The 19,744-nt window shown below is 45.7% G+C and overlaps 1 protein-coding gene across 3 annotated transcripts in view; it reads right to left on the reverse strand.

The window, feature by feature from the left end:
- The window catches only part of SLCO5A1 (solute carrier organic anion transporter family member 5A1), a 154,565-nt gene extending 138,660 nt beyond the window's left edge, over positions 1-15,905 (reverse strand). For all 3 annotated transcript variants that reach the window (XM_040261354.1, XM_040261353.1, XM_040261352.1), the window contains exon 1: positions 14,519-15,905. In XM_040261354.1, coding sequence (XP_040117288.1) covers positions 14,519-15,419 — 901 coding nt within the window. In that variant the 5' untranslated portion in view covers positions 15,420-15,905. The remainder of the gene's footprint in view (positions 1-14,518) is intronic.
- Between the last annotated feature and the right edge of the window lie 3,839 nt (positions 15,906-19,744).

Consider the following 19,744-nt stretch of genomic DNA (forward strand, 5'->3'; position numbering starts at 1 on the left):
CAAATCAAAACTATAATGAAATAACATCTCATACCCTTAAGGATGGCCACTATCAAAAGGACAGAAAATAACAAGTACTGGTGGGGAAGCAGAGAAGTTCAAACACTTATACACTATTGGTGGGAACATGAAAAGGTGTAGCCACTACAGAAAACAGTATGGAAGTTCCTCAAAAAGTGAAAAGCAGAGCTACTAAATGATCCAGCAATCTCCCTTCTAGGTATATCCCCAAAAGTATTTAAATAAGGATCTCAAAGAGATATTTGCACACTCACATTCATAGCAGCATTATTCACAATAGCCAAGAAGTAGAAGCAGCCCAAGTGTCCATCAACAGACGAGTATTTTTTTAACATGGTATGCACATATAATGGAATATTATGCAGCCCTGAAAAAATAAGGAAATTCTGTCATATACTACAACATGGATAAACCTCAGGGACATTATGTTGAGTGAATTAAGCTTGTTACAAAAGGAGAAGCAGTGCGTAAGTGATGTAATAGCTAAAGTAGTCAAAACCATAAAACAAAAAGTAGAAAGGTGGTTGCCAAGGGCTGAAGAGAAGGGAAATTAGTGTTTAGTGGGTATGCAATTTCAATATTATAAAATGAAAAAGAATTAGAGATCTGCTGCACAATGGGAATATATTTAACACTACTGAATTGTACACTTTAAAATGGTTGATAGTAATTTTAATGTTATATGTTTTTAAACTCACAATAAAAAAGGTGAAAAATTGCACCTGCCACATAGACTTGTTTTGAGGATAAAATAAGATGATAATGCATTTAACACAATGCCTGCCATCCTTAAACATTCAAAAATAGCTCTTGTTAGATCCCATCTATGAAACCATACCAAAGCTTTTTTCTTTTTAGTTAATTAAGCTCTCATTTATTTTTCAGAGAAATTTTAGGTCTTAAATCCCTCATTAAATCTACCCTACATCTCCTCGTGACATCTAATTATTCAGCTGGTGAACTCTGCTTTTAAATGCTGATTAATTGCTTTAGAGTCTTCCAGAATTCCCCATCTCAATGTTTTTCTTTTACTAAATCCACCATCCTTTGAAACAGACCTCAGATAGAGGGGGAAATGACATATCACCCTCCTTAGTACATACATGCTCACACACACACACATCATTTTTACTTCAAAGGTTACAATAGTCTCAGCTCCAAAACTGTGTACAGAAAACCTATACAGGTAAAAACTTTTAGGGAGTCCCCCGATACTCCAGTGGTTAGGACTGCCAGCTCTCACTGCTGTGGCTCAGGTTCCATCCCCATTCAGGGGAACTAAGATCACAAAAGCCAGTGGGTGCAACCAAAAGGAAAAAAACTTTTAAACTTACGGGAAGTAAAGTCACAATAAAAGCCATGAACCCTTTCATGTTTCTACAGCCACTAAAAATAATCTGTTATGCCACACGTTAGTGTCTCCCAGTTTCCCAGGTGGTTCAGCGGTAAAGAATCCATCTGCCAATGCAGGATGCAGGTTTGATCCCTGAGCTGGAAAGATCCCCTGGAGAAGGAAATGCCAACCCACTCCAGTATTCTTGCTTGGGAAATCCCAAGGATAGAGGAGCCTGGAGGGCTCACAAGAGTCAGACACAACTTAATGACATTTTAAATAACAATAGTATCTCCCATGGTCTAATAAAAAATATAGTACAGATACTATGCTATCTACTGGGTAATGCCGTAGCAATGAGTACTGCACTGCTAACTGTATTTCCCATCTCTTGTTTGCTAGAAAGTGAAGTCACTCAGTCATGTCTGACTCTGTGACACCATGGACTGTAGCCTACCAGGCTTCTACGTCCATGGGACTTTCCAGGCAAGATTCCTGGAGTGGGTGGCCATTTCCTTCTCCAGGGGATCTTCCCAACTCAGGGAGCAAACCTGGGTCTCCCACATTGCAGGCAGACTCTTTACTGTCTGAGCCACCAGGGAATCCCTGTTTGCTAAGAGGCCTTCCTATTTACAAAGACGTGTCTTCCCTGAGTCTCCCCCATCCCTTCCGTGTTTTCTAATTCAATGACCTGGAGATTTCTACTTCCAGTCCCAAGATAAAAGAAACACAAAATAACATAATATTATAACTTGAATGCTTAAGATGAAAAAAGTTTAGAGCATCACTAGTGACCATTCCTTTTAGGGTAATTCCTTGTTGAGGGATCTGTCCCGTGCACTATAAGAAGTTCAGCACCAACATGGGCCAAAATATCACAAAATGCCACTAGGCCTCCTCCAAATTGTGACCACCAAAACTGACTCCAGACACTAACAGGTGTGTCCACCAGGAGTAAGAGGAATTACCTCAAGTTGAAAACCACTGTTTCATAAGGACCTATAACCTATGCAGCTTTCCATGGGAGCTGAATTCAGAGCATATAACACCTGGATGCCGAGAATGATCCCAGAGGAGGAGGACCAGACAGCGGTGAAATCTCCATTTCTTTTCTCTAGACCAGGAAGATGAGAGCACCAGCTCCAGCAGGACCCAGAATACGACGGCACAGACCCAAGCCTCAATTTCCGAATATTTTCCCCAAAAGACACAAGTGCCTGCGCGCTAAGTCACTTTAGCTGTGTCCAACTCTATGGACTGTAGTCCACCAGGCTCCGCTGTCCCTGGGATTTCCCAGTCAAGAATACTGGAGTGGGCTGCTATGCCCTCCTCCAGGGAATCTTCCCGACCCAGGGATCAAATCTGAATCTCCTGCAGTTCCTACATTGTAGGTGGGTTCTTTACTGCTGAGCCACCAGAGAAGACCAAGAGAACAATCTGAACACCCAGGTATGTTTCATCACCTTCATTTCTCTCCGAAGGCTGCACTCCTAAAATGTCTACTCTAAAAGTCACTTTACCTCCTTCTCTTTTCCGAAATCTCTATTCCTTCTTTCTAAAATGATGGCCACATTCCACTACAGTATTCTTGCCTGGGAAATCCCATGGGCAGATGAGGCTGGCAGGCATCGCAAAAAATCGAACACAACTTCGTAACTGAACAACAACACACAATCAAGCAGGTTGATTTGGGGAAATACTTCTTGTTGGATATGTGGCATAAAATGAAGAGTGAAGTGACCTAGCAATATGGAATACAGAGTCTTGTAAGAAATTAACACTTGTGTATAGAATAATAGTTGCAAATATTCAAACAATAAAGTCAGTGGCTAAAGGAAAAATAAAACAAAATGATGCCCACAGGAATGGCTTGAAATTCCCACACCCTTGAAAAAAAAACTCCCATAATTGAAATACAGACACACGTCAACCTACGTGTGCTAGAACACGGCATAGGCCAGGGAGAAGTAACTCATCCTCCAAGGACGTGGACTTCTCCAAATTTTCATTTACTTGGTAATGATTTTTTTATATAGACTGGTTTATAATCTGTAAATAAGTTCATACTCAAAACAAGTTGGCTGTATGATTTGGGCAAATCTCTGCATGTTTTTTTTTTTTAACCATCATAACTAATTTTAAGTGTACAGTTCAGTAGTGTTAAGTATATTCAGGTTGCTGCGCAACAGACTGCTGGAACTTTCCATCATGCAAAACTGAAATGCTATACCCATTAAATACTAGCTCCCCTCAGGCCCCCCTCCATTCTCCTTTCCGTCTCTGTGAATCTGAGTATTTTAGATGCTTCATCATCACTCTCTTTGCTCAATCATGTCTGCCTCTTTGCGACTCCATAGACTGTAACCTGTCAGGCTCCTCTGTCCATGGGATTCTCCAGGCAAGAATACTGGAGTGGGTCGCCATTTCCTTCTCCAGGGGATCTTCCTGACCCAGGAATCAAACCTGTGTCTTTTATGTCTCCTGTGTTGGTGAGCAGATTCTTTACCACTGGTGCCACCTGGGAAGCCCTTTAGATGCCTCACAAAAGTCAAATTATACAGTATTTGTCTTTTGGGGACTGTCTTATCTCACTTAACAGATGTTCTCAACGTGTCAGCATTTCCTTCTCAAGGCTGAATAACATCCCATTATACGTATATAAGACATTTTTTGTCCATTCATCCATCTAATAGACATTTGAGCTGCTTCCACTTCTTGGCTATGATGAATAATGCCGCTATGAATGTGGGTGTGCAAATAGCTCTTCAAGACCCTGCTTTCCATTCTTGTGGCTAGATACCCGGAAGTAGATAGTAGGGGCTTCCCTGGTAGTCCAGTGGTTAGGAATCCACCCTGCAGTGCAGGGGTCGCCAGCTTGATGCCTGGCCCAGGAAGACCCCACATGCTGCAGGACAACTAAACCCACATGCCACAACTACTGAGCCTGCGCTCTAGAGCCTGGGAAGCACAACAAGAGAAGCCATCACAAGGAGACGCCCGTGCAACGCAACTCCCCACAGCTAGAGGCAAGCCCTTGCGTAGTAACAAAGACTCAGCACAGCCAAAAATGAAATAATTTTTAAAAATAAGTGGGTCATATTTTTAATTTTGTGAAGAAATGCCGCAGAGTTTTCCATAGCACAGATCCCTTCTTCTTTTGGAGTCCAGGTTCCCTCATGTGTCAAATGATCAGTTTTTACAAATGAGCCTGAATGAGATGATCTCTAGGACACATTCTGGCTTGTCGATCACTGCAGGAGAAAAGTCAGCCAGTCCGTTCAGCCCACCCCTTTTCTGCCTAATCACCTTTGGCAAACTGCTGACCTCCAGCCTCCAAAACCATCTCCAAAATACCCAGGTCTTATATCTGTCTGTCACCAAACTCCCATTTCACTGCTAAAATGTCTAGATGGTTTAAAAAGCAGAGCCAAGTGTGTGGGTTTGTTTGCTTTTCCCCTACCAAAGGGCCTTATAAAGTGAGCTCACCTGGGTTTGTAGAGCTCACACTTGCCTCTGACAAGCAGAGTTACACCGACACAGAGAAGCCTGTCCACCCTGAGTCTCCAGGGTGGTAAGAGGAAAAGAAAGTTAATAGAAAAATGAACATCTTTTGTCCCAAGCCACTCTCTCAGTGGACTCAGCAGTGATCACGATGGAATTCAAAAAAGTAGCCACAACTCATGAAACACCCCAAACTGACATCTTGCTTTTACAAATGCAGTAAGAGAAGGTAGGGTTCTTTCTGATAAAATAGAAGTTCAATCAGCAGCATTTGGAGCAACAGTGGCTCCAACCCCAAGCCCAGAGGGAGACCCTTCACTTGTGAAAAGAGTCAAAGATCTGTGGTCTTTAGACCCTTGTTGCTCAAACAGGGCCCCTGGACCAGCTGCACTGACCTCACCTGGCAGCATGTTAAGAATGAGGGTCACAGGCCCCACCCCAGACTTTCAGAAGCAGAACCTGCATTTGAAAAGATACCATGGTGATTCACACACACACCTTAAAGTTTCAGAAGGACAGAGATAACAGAATTCATAGCAATGTGAAGGATGGATCATGAATACTACTACAAAGGCTGTTCTCTGCTGTTGGCAAGTGGGCTGAATTAAATCAAGGTGCACCCACCACCTTTTCCTCAGTGATGCAGGAAACCTTTCTGCTTTTCAGGTAGAATCTGAAGTTTATCAGCATCTTAGATGACTAATTTTTCTTAAGAGGCCAAAGGTAGCCAGCAGGAAGCTGATGTAAATTCAGGAACTGCCAGGGTGCAGAAGATGTACCCACAAATGAACTGCCCCAGGTATACATGAAACTCACCAACACCCTAGCCAGGAGCTGCCACAGCCACCGATGCCCAGCTGTGCTCACAGCTCTGCACTGCATCCATCCCAGTAATTCCTCCTCCAGGCGTCCCGGATCATTGCCTCAAATCCCTCTCCCTCGTATTAGCTTCCAGTGGAGATTATTTTTTTATTTATTCATGATCTGTACAGAGCCTACTTCCCCAAGGGATTGTGTGTGGCTTACAAAGATGAACACATTGTAAACAAGATGAGCAAAATTAAAGCAGAACAAATACCCAGTTCAAAGTCTTAGATTGTGTGTTCACATGATCTTTACTCTCTTGGCTCACCAGACTCCCCCATCACTGCTCCTCCCCGGGAAAGCAGCAGGGGATTAACGTGACGGATGAATCTGAAAATAAACTGGGGGTGCTCAGATCATCTCCTCTTCTTTATCTCTTGGGAGTGAGTTTGCGCACAGGGAGTAAAAATTCCACCCTGCTCCTTGTGGGCACAAGACTCGTCTATACCACCCCTTCCTGGTCCCCACACCCACATGGGGAGACCCAGGAGTGCCATGTGGATGAGGGTCAGTATTACTGGTAGCTGGTTGGGTATGTCTGTGTAATGGTGGGATTATTAAAAAGCCTATGTGCACAAAGATATGAACAACATTTTCAACCTCACTTCCATGATTCTATGGCTCCCATGTTTTTACTCCTTATTTCTCAATTAGCTCAAAACTCAAGTGAAGGGGAAAGGTGCTATTTATTATGTCCTTTCAAAATCCCAACAAAAAGATCTGGAAAGCTCATGCTACAAGACACTTAAGAGAGGTTATTAATAGTGATCAACAGAGGGATTTCCCTGGAGGTCTAGTGGTTAAGACTCTGAGCCTCCCATGCAGAGGGTACAGGTTTGGTCCCTGGTTGGGGAACCAAGATCCCACATGCCTCATGGCACAGCCAAAAAATAATAATATATAAAAGGGTCAGCGACTTTCTTGGTAGTCCAGTGGTTAAGATACCCCACTTCCAATGCAGGGATGCAGAGGACAGGGGTTCAACCCCTGGCTGGGGAACTAAGATCCTACATGCTGAGCAGTGCAGCCAAAAAATAAATTTTAAAAATATATATCATTAAAAATATAGTGGGACTTCCCTGGTGGTCCAGTGGCTAAGACTCCAAGCTCCCAATGAAGGGGACCAGGGTTCAATCCCTGGTCAGGGAACTAGATCCCATGTGCCACAACTAAGACCCAATGCAGCCAAATCATAAATAAATAAAATTATTTTTAAAAATAAATAAATAAAAATATAGTGATGGAGGGGAAAAGGCCTGGCTACCAAGGCAGAAGGGAGCATGTGACCAGTATGGGAGATGTAACTAGAGGTCACTCAGTACTCTTGCCACTCTCATCTTACCTGCCTTCCTCTCCCGCACAGACTGGAAAATCTAAAGCCTGCCTTCCCCAAAATCCTGTTAGCTAGGAGAGGCCAGGTACTCCATTCTGGCCGATGGGACATCCTCGAGAGTAAATGGACACTGCCTCCTCCACGTTCTCCTTCTCCAGGAGACAGGTGGGATGCCTGAGGTGCAACAGCCTCTGCTAACAACGGCTGGGCAGGCAGAGAGGAAGTTGGCACCAGGGAAGGCTTGATGGCTCTTGACAACCTACCCGAGATGGCCTATTGTTCATGATGAATAACTCCCTAACTAGCAAAGCCACAGATACATTTGGTTATATGTTTCTAAGGAATGCTGAGTTGAAAGATATGTATGTATATCTTTCATTGTTTTTATGACTATAAATAAAATCTTATATAGAGACATAGACTGTTCTAATAAAACATCACTAAAAAACAGATGAAGATTTTCTAGACAATGTTTTGAAGAAGCAACTCCTTTTCTTTTTTCTAATTGCATATTTAAAAAAGATAGCTTTAAGGGTTTTCATACTCAGAAAGAGCAATCTATGCCAGATAGACGGAGAGAGAGAGAGAGACAGTCATAAACACACATATATATGTTTATTCAACTCTAAAATCTTGATGAAATAGAATTCAATTAATTTCAAGCTCATTTTGCTTTTAAAAGACTAAAGAAATGTCAAAAAAAAAAAAAAAAGAAGCAGCAGCATCAAGAATGTATTTGCCTGGGAAATCTCATGGACAGAAGAGCCTGGTAGGCTACAGTCCATGGCATCACAGAGAGGCAAATACTACTTAGCAACTGAACAACAACAACATACAACCAGGCAGACTGTGATTTGGGGGAATACTTCTTGATGGAAATGTGGCAGAAAATGGAAAGTGAAGTGACCTAGCAATATGGAATATAGAGTTCTGGAAGAAATTAAAATTTGTATATAGAATGAGAGCTGCAAATATTCAAACAATAAAGTCCGTGGCTAAAGGAAAAAAAAAAGAAATGTGTTTTAAAATAATAGAATTATTAATACTTCTGATTTTTTTAATTTATTCACAATTTGGAACCAAATTTGAAACCAGTTCTTGCTTGTTGGGATTCCCTAATGGCTCAGAGGGTAAAGAGTCTGCCTGCAATGAGGGAGACCAGAGTTCGATTCCTGGGTCAGGAAGATCCCTAGAGAAAATGGTAACCCACTCCAGTATTCTTGCCTGCAAAATCCCATGGATGGAGGAGCCTGGCGGGCTACAGTCCATAGTGTCACAAAGAGTCAGACACAACTGAGCAACTTCACTTTCACTTTCAGTTCTTTCTCAACAACATCCTGTACAGTCAAGGTAGACAATGAAGACACACAGTGGTGAACTTGGGACACCACAGGCCTTCAGACTTCAAAGGAGCTTTTGTTACATTACAGTAAGCACAAATACACATTACATAAATGTTCATATGTTAAAGAAGGATAGTCGTCAAAGGCTGCCAAGCAGAAAGTTCTGGCAGTAAAACCTTGGAGCTTCAGAAAATGCAACTAATCAGAATATAACATTTTCCAAACACTGATCAAGATTTTCCTGTACAGAGGAAAGAGAACCCTCCTATGCTGTTGGTGGGAATGTAAATTGGTATAGACATTGTGGAAAACAGTATAGAGGTTTCTCAAAAAACTAAAAATAGAGCTTCCTTATGATCCAGCAGTTCCACTCCTGGGTATATATCCAAAAAAAAACAAAAGCACTAATTCAGAAAGATACATGTACCTCAATGTTCATAGCTGCATTATTTATAATTGCCAAGGTATGGAAGCAATCTAAGTGCCCATTAACAGATGAATGGATAAAGAAGCTGTGGTACACATATACAATGGAATATTACTCAGCCATAAGAAAGAACAAAACTTTACCATTTTCAGCAATATGGATGGACTTGGAGGTCCATCCTCCAAGTGAAAATTGCTCAGTCGTGTCCAACTCTTTGCAATTCTATGGATGGCAGCCCGCTAGGTTCCTCTGTCCATGGAGTTCTGCAGGCATAAGTACTGGAGTGGGTTGCCATTTCCTTCCCCAGGGGATCTCCCCCACCCAGGGGTAGAACCTGGGTCTCCTGCATTGTAGGCAGATTCTTTACAGTCTGACCTACCAGGGTAGGTATTATGCTAAGTGAAATTAGCCCGACAAAGAAAGACAAATATTGTATGATGTCACTTATCATGGGAAATCTTAAAAATGCAACAAACTAGTGATTATAACAGAAAAAAAAGTAACAGACTCACAAGATATAAAGAACAAATTAGTGGTGATCAGTGGTGAGGGGACAGTAATGGGGTAGGGAATTGAGAGGTGCAAACTATTATGTGTAAAATAAACTACAAGGATATATTTTATAACATAAAGAATAAAGCCAATATTCTACATAAGTTTTTTAAAAGCATGAGCAATTAAATATTCAAAATGTAAAAAAAGAAAAGAAAGAAAAGACAGAGAAGGATTGTCTTGTACAATGTATAAGGAATGATTTCTCAGTGTTCTCATTTCCTACATAATGGTTCTTTCCTTCTTCCCAATTATAAAGAGATATGTTTAAACACTTTCAGACACAAACGGAGTAGACTATCTCCTGCTCCTCACTCTGCTCACTCTTTAGGATGAGTTTGAATTCAGCTCTAACAAACTGAAGTGCTGCTGGTACAGTGCTTGCACACGTAATCCCATTCGGTCCTCAAAATATCACAGTGAGGGGGCTTCCCTGGTAGTATGGTGGATTCTTACCCGGAAGATCCCACATGCTGCAGGGCAACTAGGCCCTAACACAACTACTGAGCCCACGTGCCTCAGTTACTAAGCCCGCAAGCCCTCGAGTCTGTGCTCTGCAAAGAGAAGTCACCACAATGAGAAGCTCACACACCACAACCAGAGAGTAGCCCCCTCATCACCCCAACTAGAGAAAGCCTGCACTTAACAACAAAGACCCAGAACAGCCAAAAATAAAGAAATAAATTTTTTTAATAAAAGGAAAGACCTTTGTCAATAAAACATTTTTTTTTTAATATCACAGTGAGGAGCAGAGCGGGGAGGAGAGGGTAAAACGAATGGAAAGAGTAGTATGGAAATGTATACACTACCATCTGTAACATAGATTGCAGTGGGAACTGCTGTATGACTCAGGGAACCCAACCCAGCTCTGTGACAAACAAGAGGGGTGAGATGGGGTGCTAAGTGGGAGGGAGGTTAAAGAGGGAGGGGACATATGTATACCTAGGCTGATTCATGTTGATGCATGACAGAAAACAACACAATATGGTAAAGCAATTATCCTTCAGTCAACAATAAATAAATTTTTAAAAAAATATCACCATGCAGGCCACAAATGGAATAAGCCCTAAGTGCAAACAGAAGCTGGAGAAGTTAAGGAATTTGTCTAAAGTCTCCTGACCAAACTATTTTAGTTTGGTAGAGCCAGACTAAAATATAAGTCAGCTGCCTCCTGGTCTGCTCTTTCTAAGACACTATGTAGACTCTGACCCTTGTCTGTGGTCTGAAGTGACAGCCGACACGCCAGGGAGGTGGAATGGCTGCCCTCACACCGCCTGGCCAATGGCCCATCATCACCTATCCTGAAAATCATTCAGTTGGAATTGTGGCTTTCTATTCCTACCTGGTTAGTTCATTCTTTCTTGTTTCCCTGTTTGATTCATGAATTTTGTGCCTTGCAAAAGGTCACATTTTCTCTCTCCTTAAGATCCAATCGCAAATCATGATGAAGTTGCTAGCCTTACTTCTTCCTACCTGCAAAGTTTTCTCTATGCTCCAGGTCGACACTGAACCTCTCTCCTTGCAGGAGGAGTTCAGGCACTGAATGTGTGTAAAGATTGCTGGGTCACATCTAGAACCACATCACTTCTACATAGAAAGCTGCCAGTATGTTAATGCCAAAACTTTCAAAAGATTAAAGTATATATTGACATTCCATTTCAATGATTTCTACTTAATTCAGATTTTGGTCCCAACTGCGATTACTAACCTGCTACCTGCTTTTATTTCCCCACCCCTTATTCTGTGGTTGTTATCAGTTAGAAAGACTGACCAAAAAGTTAAGAAATGGGTACAGAGTGGACAAGGTAATATGGAAGAACAGTTTTGCAGAAAATCACAACAATATACACCTAGTTATTTATTATTAATAGGAAAAATTCCATGTCATAACCGGTTAACGCTGCTCACGTGCTAAGAAGATAGTGTGTATGCTTAGCCGCTCAGTCGTGTCCGACTCTTTGTGACCCCATGAACTGTAGCCCGCCATGGGGGTTCCTCTGTCCATGGGGATTCTCCAGACAAGAATACTGGAATGGGTTGCCATGCCCTCCTCCAGAGGATCTTCCCAACCCAGGGACTGAACCCAGGTCTCCCACATTACAGGCGGATTCTTTACCGTCTGAGCTACCAGGGAAGAAGATAGCAGTCTCCCTGATTTAAATTTGCATGGAGGTAACCTATAAAAGCTGCTTTAAAGGTCTAAAGAATGGTCTTGTTTCAATTATGTCTTGAGGACGTTAAGCCAGTTCTGCATCCTTTTACACCATTCAGAACCCTACTGAATGTGCCTCATCCTTTGGTTTCAGTGGGCTTTCAGAAGTTCAAGGGCTCTGGGGTCAGACGGTGTGGGTTTAACACCCATAACCAAGTCACTTAAGTTCTCTGGGCCTTAGTTTCCTCATTCATAAAAAAGGGGGAAACAATTCCCATCTCCTAAGGCCATTGAGAACATTAGATGAAATAACAGGTAAGATTTCTGGTACTGAAACCACTGGAGCTTTTATCAAGATCCATTTAATACAAAGCAGAACTCCTACAAGTTACACCAAGAATGTATCCGAAGGCAGGCATCAAGACGTTTTCCCAAAAAATGATTTTTAGCCAATATCTAAATGAAGAAGAGGAGGAGGAGGTCGGGGGAGGTGGGAGCAAATCCCATCTGTAGGACTTTCTTCCCCTTTCACATGTCACTTTAGATATTACCTTAAACTGGAAATATTTCTTCATTACATCGAAAGCACCTCAGATGCTGGGCTTGTGTCTCATTTTTTGGTCTTCCCACAAGGAGCACAGTTGCTCAGCACTGAATATGCACTTGCTGGTTTCCTTCGTGGTGAAAGTGTTGCTCAGTCATGTCCGACTCTTTTGAGACCCCATGACTGTATCCTACCGGGCTCCTCTGTCCATGGGATTCTCCAGGCAACAATACTGCAGTGGGTTGTCACTGTCTTCTCCAGAGGATCTTCCCAACACAGGGATCAAACCCGGTTCGCCCTCATTACAGGCAGATTCTTTACCATCTGAGCCAACAGAGAAGTCCCCCACTTCTTGGGGGGCAACCACTACCAGAAAAGTTAAATCTCAGGGCTCTGACAGCAGATATTCTCTGTTTGTGTGGGGCTCTGCCCATGTTTTTCATGAAGCAGATTTGTGTCAGTGGTACCTAGAAGTGGGTGGGAGACCCAAGTTTTCAAAATAAATGGAGGAAGAGATCAGAAAGATAACAGTTGGGATGTTTACAGAGTCAAGATGTCACTCTAAAGACTGCTGGTTGTTTTCAAAGAGAGAAATGTATGTTTACAGTGGGAAGACCTGCCAATCAACTAACTCAACTAAGTGATTAAACTCAATAACACTAGTGAATGGCCAGGTGCATCTAACAGAAAACACACACCACGACCTATGAAGGAGTCTGGCCAAAAACATTTTGCCTGAACTGAATTACACGTTTAGACTGAACTTTCAGTTTACAAGAAATACAGAACATGGAGGAACGAGATAAGTGTACCACAAGAAAATAATCAGATAACTCTAGAATGTAAAATATTCCACAAATTAGCCTTGTCACTTCAAAAAGTCTGTGTAGTAGAAACAGAAGAAAGTTGACACAGTTTTCTAGTTTATCAAACGCTAAGAAAGCAAACAACCAAATGCAGTGATTGAATGAATCTTGACTGGCTCGTGGTTTGAAAAAAATCCATAGCTAAAAGAGACACTGAGTGGACAATGAAGATTTGAATGTGGACTGGACTTTGATAATCAATGGAATAGTTACTTTCATAGGATATTTAAGCTCCTGAGTTATATAAGAGAATGTCCTTATTTTCAGAAGACATGTGCTGAAGCTTAAAGGGACCCACGATTACTTTCAAAAGTCTTAACCTCCCACCCAATATATATACATATATATATATATATTCTACACAAACACACACAGGTTGAAACAGCAAACATGCCAATAATGAACAATTATTGAATCTAGGTGGTTGGATATACTAATGTTCACTATACTACTATTTCAACTTTTCTGTACGTTTGAAAATTTGTCATAATAAATGTTAGTAAACATGGAGGCAAAAGTAACGAGCAAGGGACTCCCAAGGTGGTCCAGTGGTTAAGAACCCAATTTGCAATGCAGGGAATGTAGTTTCAAACCCTGGTGGGGGAACTAAGATCCTGCAGTGCTCCCCAACAAGAGAAGAAGCCACCACAATGAGAAGCCCGCATGCACCACAACCAAGACCCATCACGGGCCAAAAGTAAAAAATTAAACAGGCAAACTATTCCTCCCTGCCTGAATAAAAATTTCTTTCTCTTGCATTTCATAATAACAACAAATTATAAAACCCTTTACTTGGGCCAGTTACTGGGGACTACAAAGGGCTGCAACATCCTCTAAAGACAATAGCTGTCCTGAGGAAAAAGCATAGCCCTCTTTGTTGAGTATCACTTTCATTCCCCTTTCACTGTCCACCAGCGACTGCTTTTCAGAAAATAGTAATCATTATTCTCCCAATTCCCTGGAACTGAAGGTCTTCAAACCAACAATAAAAAACAGCTTTGGAAAAACTTGTCAACCTGTGAGGTTGCTTCTGCATAAAGATAACCTAGTCATTCGATATCACTGAAGTTTTTTTCTTAATAGTGAAGCAGACAATATGTAAGAAATACAGATACAGAGACAATAGCCTGTTTCCTATAGTCTGGGTACTTTCTGCAGTTGGAGGCAGGAAGAAGTAGCAGTGGATGAAAGCTGTCAATGACCTCACTTCACACACCAGTCACTTCTATTCCTTCCTGAGCCCTTTGAGAAGATAAACTTGATAAACTAGAGCTTTTCCAAAGACAGGCAGCAAGAAAGAGAAGCACTACTCCACAGTGAAAGTCTGTATTACTTGGGAAAAGTCCAGTGTAAAGTGTGAGTCTTAAAAGTCACAGAACTCTCAACTGTTTAATTCCAGAACTGAAAACACACCCCAGGGAGGCTCAAAAAGCAAACAGAAGCTTACTGCTTAAAGTATACGTATATATATTATATAACACCATATATTCTCTATAATATCTACCATCAACTAAATGTGAAAGAAAGTTCTTCTTTTCCATTTTTGAGTCCAAGCTCAGGTGAGAGGGCAGGAAAGGCTTACCTAAGTACAACGATGCGTTTTCTTTCTTGACATTGTCATCTAAGTAGGTTGGTCCCAGGGTATAAATAGGTGTGGAGCCCATTCCAATGAGAATCTGTGCGCACACAAATAAAGCCACGTAGACCCAGTGGTCGTTGCCACCCGAGTCCTTCAGGCAGGTGGGGGGCTCCATCTTGACCGAGGAGTTGCCGTTTTGACACAGGCCGTAGTTGGAGGCGGAGGCGTTCAATTCTTGGATCTGGTAGGGCGGCGAGACGAAGTGAGGTAAGGCGAAGAGGGCAGCCCCCACCGCGATGAGGAGACCCCCCACGGCCAGCCACAGGGGCCGCCGTCCCCGGCCGCCGAAGTAGCTGACGAACACCACCACCACCAGGCTTCCAATGTCAAAGCAACTGACCAGCAGCCCCGACTCGGAGCTCTTCAGACTGTAGCGCCTTTCGATGGTGGTGATGACGCTGCTCAGGTACCCGGAGACCATCAACGCCTGGATGAAGGTTAGAAAGCACATGCAAACCAGGAAGCAACGGGAATCGGTGAGGACCACGTAGAGGCACCTTCTGCCCTGGAGCATGGCCAGAGTGGAGGACACCGACATGGTTTTGGCGATTTCCACCCCGTGGCGACGTTCCGCCAGTCCTGCCGTCTCTGCCGAAGTAGACGGGGCGGAAGGGCTGGGGGCCGGCGGGTTGGGGTCTGACTTCAACTCCTGATGGCTGGGGGCGGGCTCAGAGCCTTCTTCACTCGCGGGACTCAGATCTGGCGGGCAGGAGGCGCTGTTCAGGGCGGGTAAACTCTGGGACCTGAAGGATTCGGGTTCGCTCTTCTCTTGGACAGCTCCTACCCTGGCGCGCGCTTCCTGTGGCTCTCCCGCCTGGGGCTCCAGCCCACCGCCTCGGTCCATGGCTCTCAAAATTCAGATTCGGTCGCCGATCGCACTCAAGGACTCCGGAGCTTTGCATCCACCGGCACGAGGGGCTGAAGCCGGGCCCAGGCAGTCGTGCCCACCAGGGACCGGGGCTGGCGATGCAGAGCCGCGCTGTGGGGCATCCTCACCAGCAGGGAGGTGCCCAGTGCATCCGGACCGCAGTCGAGGCCCCGAGGGTCCGCAGCCGCGTGCCCCAGAGGGCAGGGGTCCGCGCGGTCCTGCGATGAGCCCAATTTAGGGTCCACCCAGGGCTGGGAGCGCGCAGCAGGATCCTGGCGCGTCCCGGGCGCATCCCCTCCGCCGCTGCCGCTCCGCTTGCCGCCCGGAGCGCGTACGCCCGGTGCCCAGCGTGGGGGCGGTTAGCGCTGCTGCCCGGGCCGCATACCGCCGGGCTGGCTGGGCCAGAGGCGCCCGATCCTAGCCGCCTCGGCTCGCGACACCCTCGGGCGCAAAGGTGCCAACCTGCAAAGCAGAAGAGAGGGCGGTCAGCGAAGGGCGGCTAAGGCTGGCTTCCCGGCGTCCCCGGCGGACAGCGCTGGGGGACTCGGACGGTCCCAAGTGGGACCTAGGGAGGAGCGAGGAACGAAGCCCTGGAGGAGGATTAGGCTGTAGGCAGCAGCCTCTAGAGCCCAAACAATAAGCAGCGGGCAGTCGGCAGAGACCCTCCCTCATTGTCTACGGCGGACCTGCCCCCGCCCCGCCCCTTTTGCCTTAAACGGCGCATCTGCTTTTATATGTTAATAATTATCCACCTGATAGCTCTGACTCACAGACAGCGTCTTTTATTCGAGTGAACTAATTGCAACCTTTTGGTACTCCTACTCCATTACTCAAAATAGAAGAAGCCCAAAAGAACAAAGGAAAGTTTCTTTCCTTTTTTTTTTTTTTTTTACAAGCACGATGCACTCCTAGTCCCGATTTTTAAAAAAGAAAAAAAGGGGAAAGCGAGGTGTGTAGAAACGTGTGTACACACTTGTGTGCAGGCACGTGTGCGCCGACTGGATGCAAATCAGTCTTCTCCATCCATTGGAGACAGATACGCATTCAAAGCCCAAGGCAGCAGCAAAAAGGTCAGCGTGCTTGCCTCTTTATTCCCAACACTAAAAATAACACCCCTCCCCGCCAGCCGCCAGGGAGAACTATTCAATTACAAATACCAGGGGCGTTCGAGGCTGCGGCCCACGCCAAGTCCCAGAGCGCTGTGTCAAGCGAAACCGAAAATCAGTTTGCTTTGCGGAGGGGTGGGGAAGCCACAACCAAACAATGAGACGCGGGAGCGCTGTCACGGCGCGCTGGGAGCCCACGGAGCCGGCTCGGCACGCGCGGGCCGGCAGGGAGGTGTGCTATTTACATCCAGCGCACCCAGAGAGCGTGGGCTCGGGGTGCGCGCGCGCCCACACACACATACATACACCGGCGTGTCTGTGTAGAAACCCCTCGCGCGATCCGGCACCCAGCTTGAATATAACGCGAGTCGAAAACAGGTGTGTCCCCAGGGTAAGCCTTCCCCCCTTATCTCAGGACTCCCACTCTACTCCTCCGGCCCCCGAGGGGTAAGGGCGGGTGGGAAGGTGATGTGCACCAGGTGGGAGAGGAGCTGGACTTCGCTGCATTGTGTTTCATGCGACGCGCTTTTGTGATGGTGCTGAGAAAAGAAAGGAGGAAGGGTAAAGGGAGAAAGGCAGAGAGCTTGGGATCCAGGGGCTGCCGCTCCGGCGTCTCCCGCGGCTCGGCTGGGCCAGCCCAGCTCCCAGATTCCCGGCCTGCCAGCCACTCAGAGCCAGGGCTTCCCCGCCGCCTTCTTGCCCGGGAGCCTTCCCGGGGAACCCCACCGGCGGCGGCGTACAAAGTCGGGGAATCCCGGAAAACTCGCTTCCCGGCGCCCGGGGGAGCGCGCACCCGCACCCCAGCGGAGCCTTGGAAGGGCACACGGACCCAGGCGGGCGGCTCTCGGAGCCGGCGTGGGGGCCCGGGGACATCTCCTACGCGCGCGCAAACACACATACACACACACGGCCCCGCAGGAGGATAGGACCGCCGGAGACAGCTCTCCGAGCTGAGGGTCGCGCGAGCCGCCGCTACTCACTCGTGAGTCGGCCGGTCAATCTGGCTGGCTGGGAATGGAGCGAGGGGAGGTAGGGACCTTGGAGGCGCGAGAGTAGTTGGGAGGCTCCTGGGGAGGCAGCCTCGGTCCAGCCGCGAGGAAATCAGTGAATGAGTCTGTGACCCCAGCCTCTGGAAACAGACACACGCGCACAGACGCACCCGGAGCCGAGCGGCAGAGGGCGCAGGCGCGCGGGCAGCCGCCCAGCCCAGCCCGGAGGCGGCGAGCCACCAGGCTGTCTTTTCACCTGAAAGGCGGGGGAGCGTGAGGAGCCCAGGGAGCAGGTCTCCAGAAAAGCCAGCTACTCAGGCAGAGAGCCCACTCGGAATAAAGAAATTGAAATTTCTGTTGGTTTATTACGTGCTGTGGGCACCCACCATATCTCAGGGACCATAGCAGGTAGATTCTGGGCACCAAAGATGAACGGGACAGGATCCGTGGACCGAGGAAACCTCTGTTTTGTGGAGGAAATACCCCTGTAAGTAGCCTAAAACGACACAGTAAATTCTATACAGGGTGACACTGAAGAACCATTATTATATATCGATTATAATATCCATTATTATCCCATTAGACCTTCATTTCCAGACAGCAGGAAAGGCATGTGCAAAGGCCCTGGGGCACGATGCTGCAAAGAAATCTTGAGTCTCAGGGTGACTGCACCGATGGGGCAGAGAGCTGGCCAGCAAGAGTGGTACAGTAGGAAAGGTCAGCACGGGCTTTACACGTCCTGCGCTGTCAGCACTGAAGGGCCAGTGACATTCAACCTCAGTAGCCAGACAGTTGGTTCTGACACTGGGAGGTGAATGGAGGCCATGTGGAGGGCATGGACGCAATCTCAGCAATCTCTGAGCAAAATGTGATGCGGCAGAGGTGGAGCATCGAGAGGAAGGAACTCCTTGAGAACACTGACAAGTCAGAAGTAGCCAGACTTAGAAGCGGATGTTAACCGGAGACTGAGATTGAGGTCCAAGGAAAACACAAGCAGAGAAACATGCTCTTGGGGTAAGATGTTTCTCCTTTAAGATACCTTGACTTTGAAATGCCTCTGGGACATCTGAGTGTATACACATCCCATAAACCACCAGACATATAACACACAGGCAGTTGGGATTAGGGAAGTGAATTAGGAGGCAACAGCCAGACACAGCATGAGGTGGGTGAATAAGGAGATCAGAAGAGGGGTAGACTAAGGACAGGGCCCTGGGGACAGGGTGATCTAAGAGCTGGAGAGGGAAAAAGCTAAGGAAGGAGATTAGAAGCAAGGGTCAGAGAGATCTGTGAAGAATCAGAAAAGAGGGACCATCACAGAAGCCAGATCCAGGAAAGGCTGCCGAGACGCCAAATAGGATGATAATGGAAAAGAGTCCATGGGCTGTAGCAAGTGGGAGGACACTGCAGAACTCTGACAGAGGGAGACGCAACCTAACAAGCAGAGGGGATTGTTCTACATTTACTGGTGCCGGCACTGACCATCCTGCCGTGCCAAAGCCACTTCACTCGCCCCTGGCCTTATCCAGTGAGAGCGCGGGATCCACTTCACAGTGTGATGAGGGAAGTGGAGAGAGACTCCGTAACATGCATGGTAAAGGCAAACCGCTAGTCTCGGGATGATCAAAGGTCCATGCTCCATAATACTTCGTTCCCCAGGGATGGCGAAAAAAAGCTTTTAATCTGTTTTAACAATTGTTTTACTCCAAAATCGATTTTTTTTAAATTTTCAGATAGAGAAATAAGCTCCCACTGTTTCTCATAGTGCTTTGCATGGCAATTTTAAAGGTCCAAAGATATTACATTATTAATTCTCTCAGGAGAGCCCATTTCATACTGGAAAGCCACATGGGATAGTGAAAAGCGTATAGGATCAACTTGAAATTTTTATCCCTGCTCAGTTATCATAGCCATGAGCAATTTATTCAATCGTTATTTATTTATCTTGATTTCCTCAGCCATAAAGTGAGAACAATATTACACTGAGACTGCCTGAGAAGGGCACAAACATACCTTGAAATGTTTGAGATATACATACTTTGAAAATGTGCTCTGTCAAGTCAATCTTTCTTTTGCTAAAAAAACGGAGAAGGCAATGGCACCCCACTCCAGTACTCTTGCCTGGAAAATCCCATGGATGGAGGAGCCTAGTGGGCTGCAGTCCATGGGGTCGCTGGGAGTTGGACACGACTGAGCGACTTCACTT

Source organism: Oryx dammah, unplaced genomic scaffold (assembly GCF_014754425.2).
Source record: "Oryx dammah isolate SB20612 unplaced genomic scaffold, SCBI_Odam_1.1 HiC_scaffold_19, whole genome shotgun sequence".
Lineage (NCBI taxonomy): Eukaryota > Metazoa > Chordata > Mammalia > Artiodactyla > Bovidae > Oryx > Oryx dammah.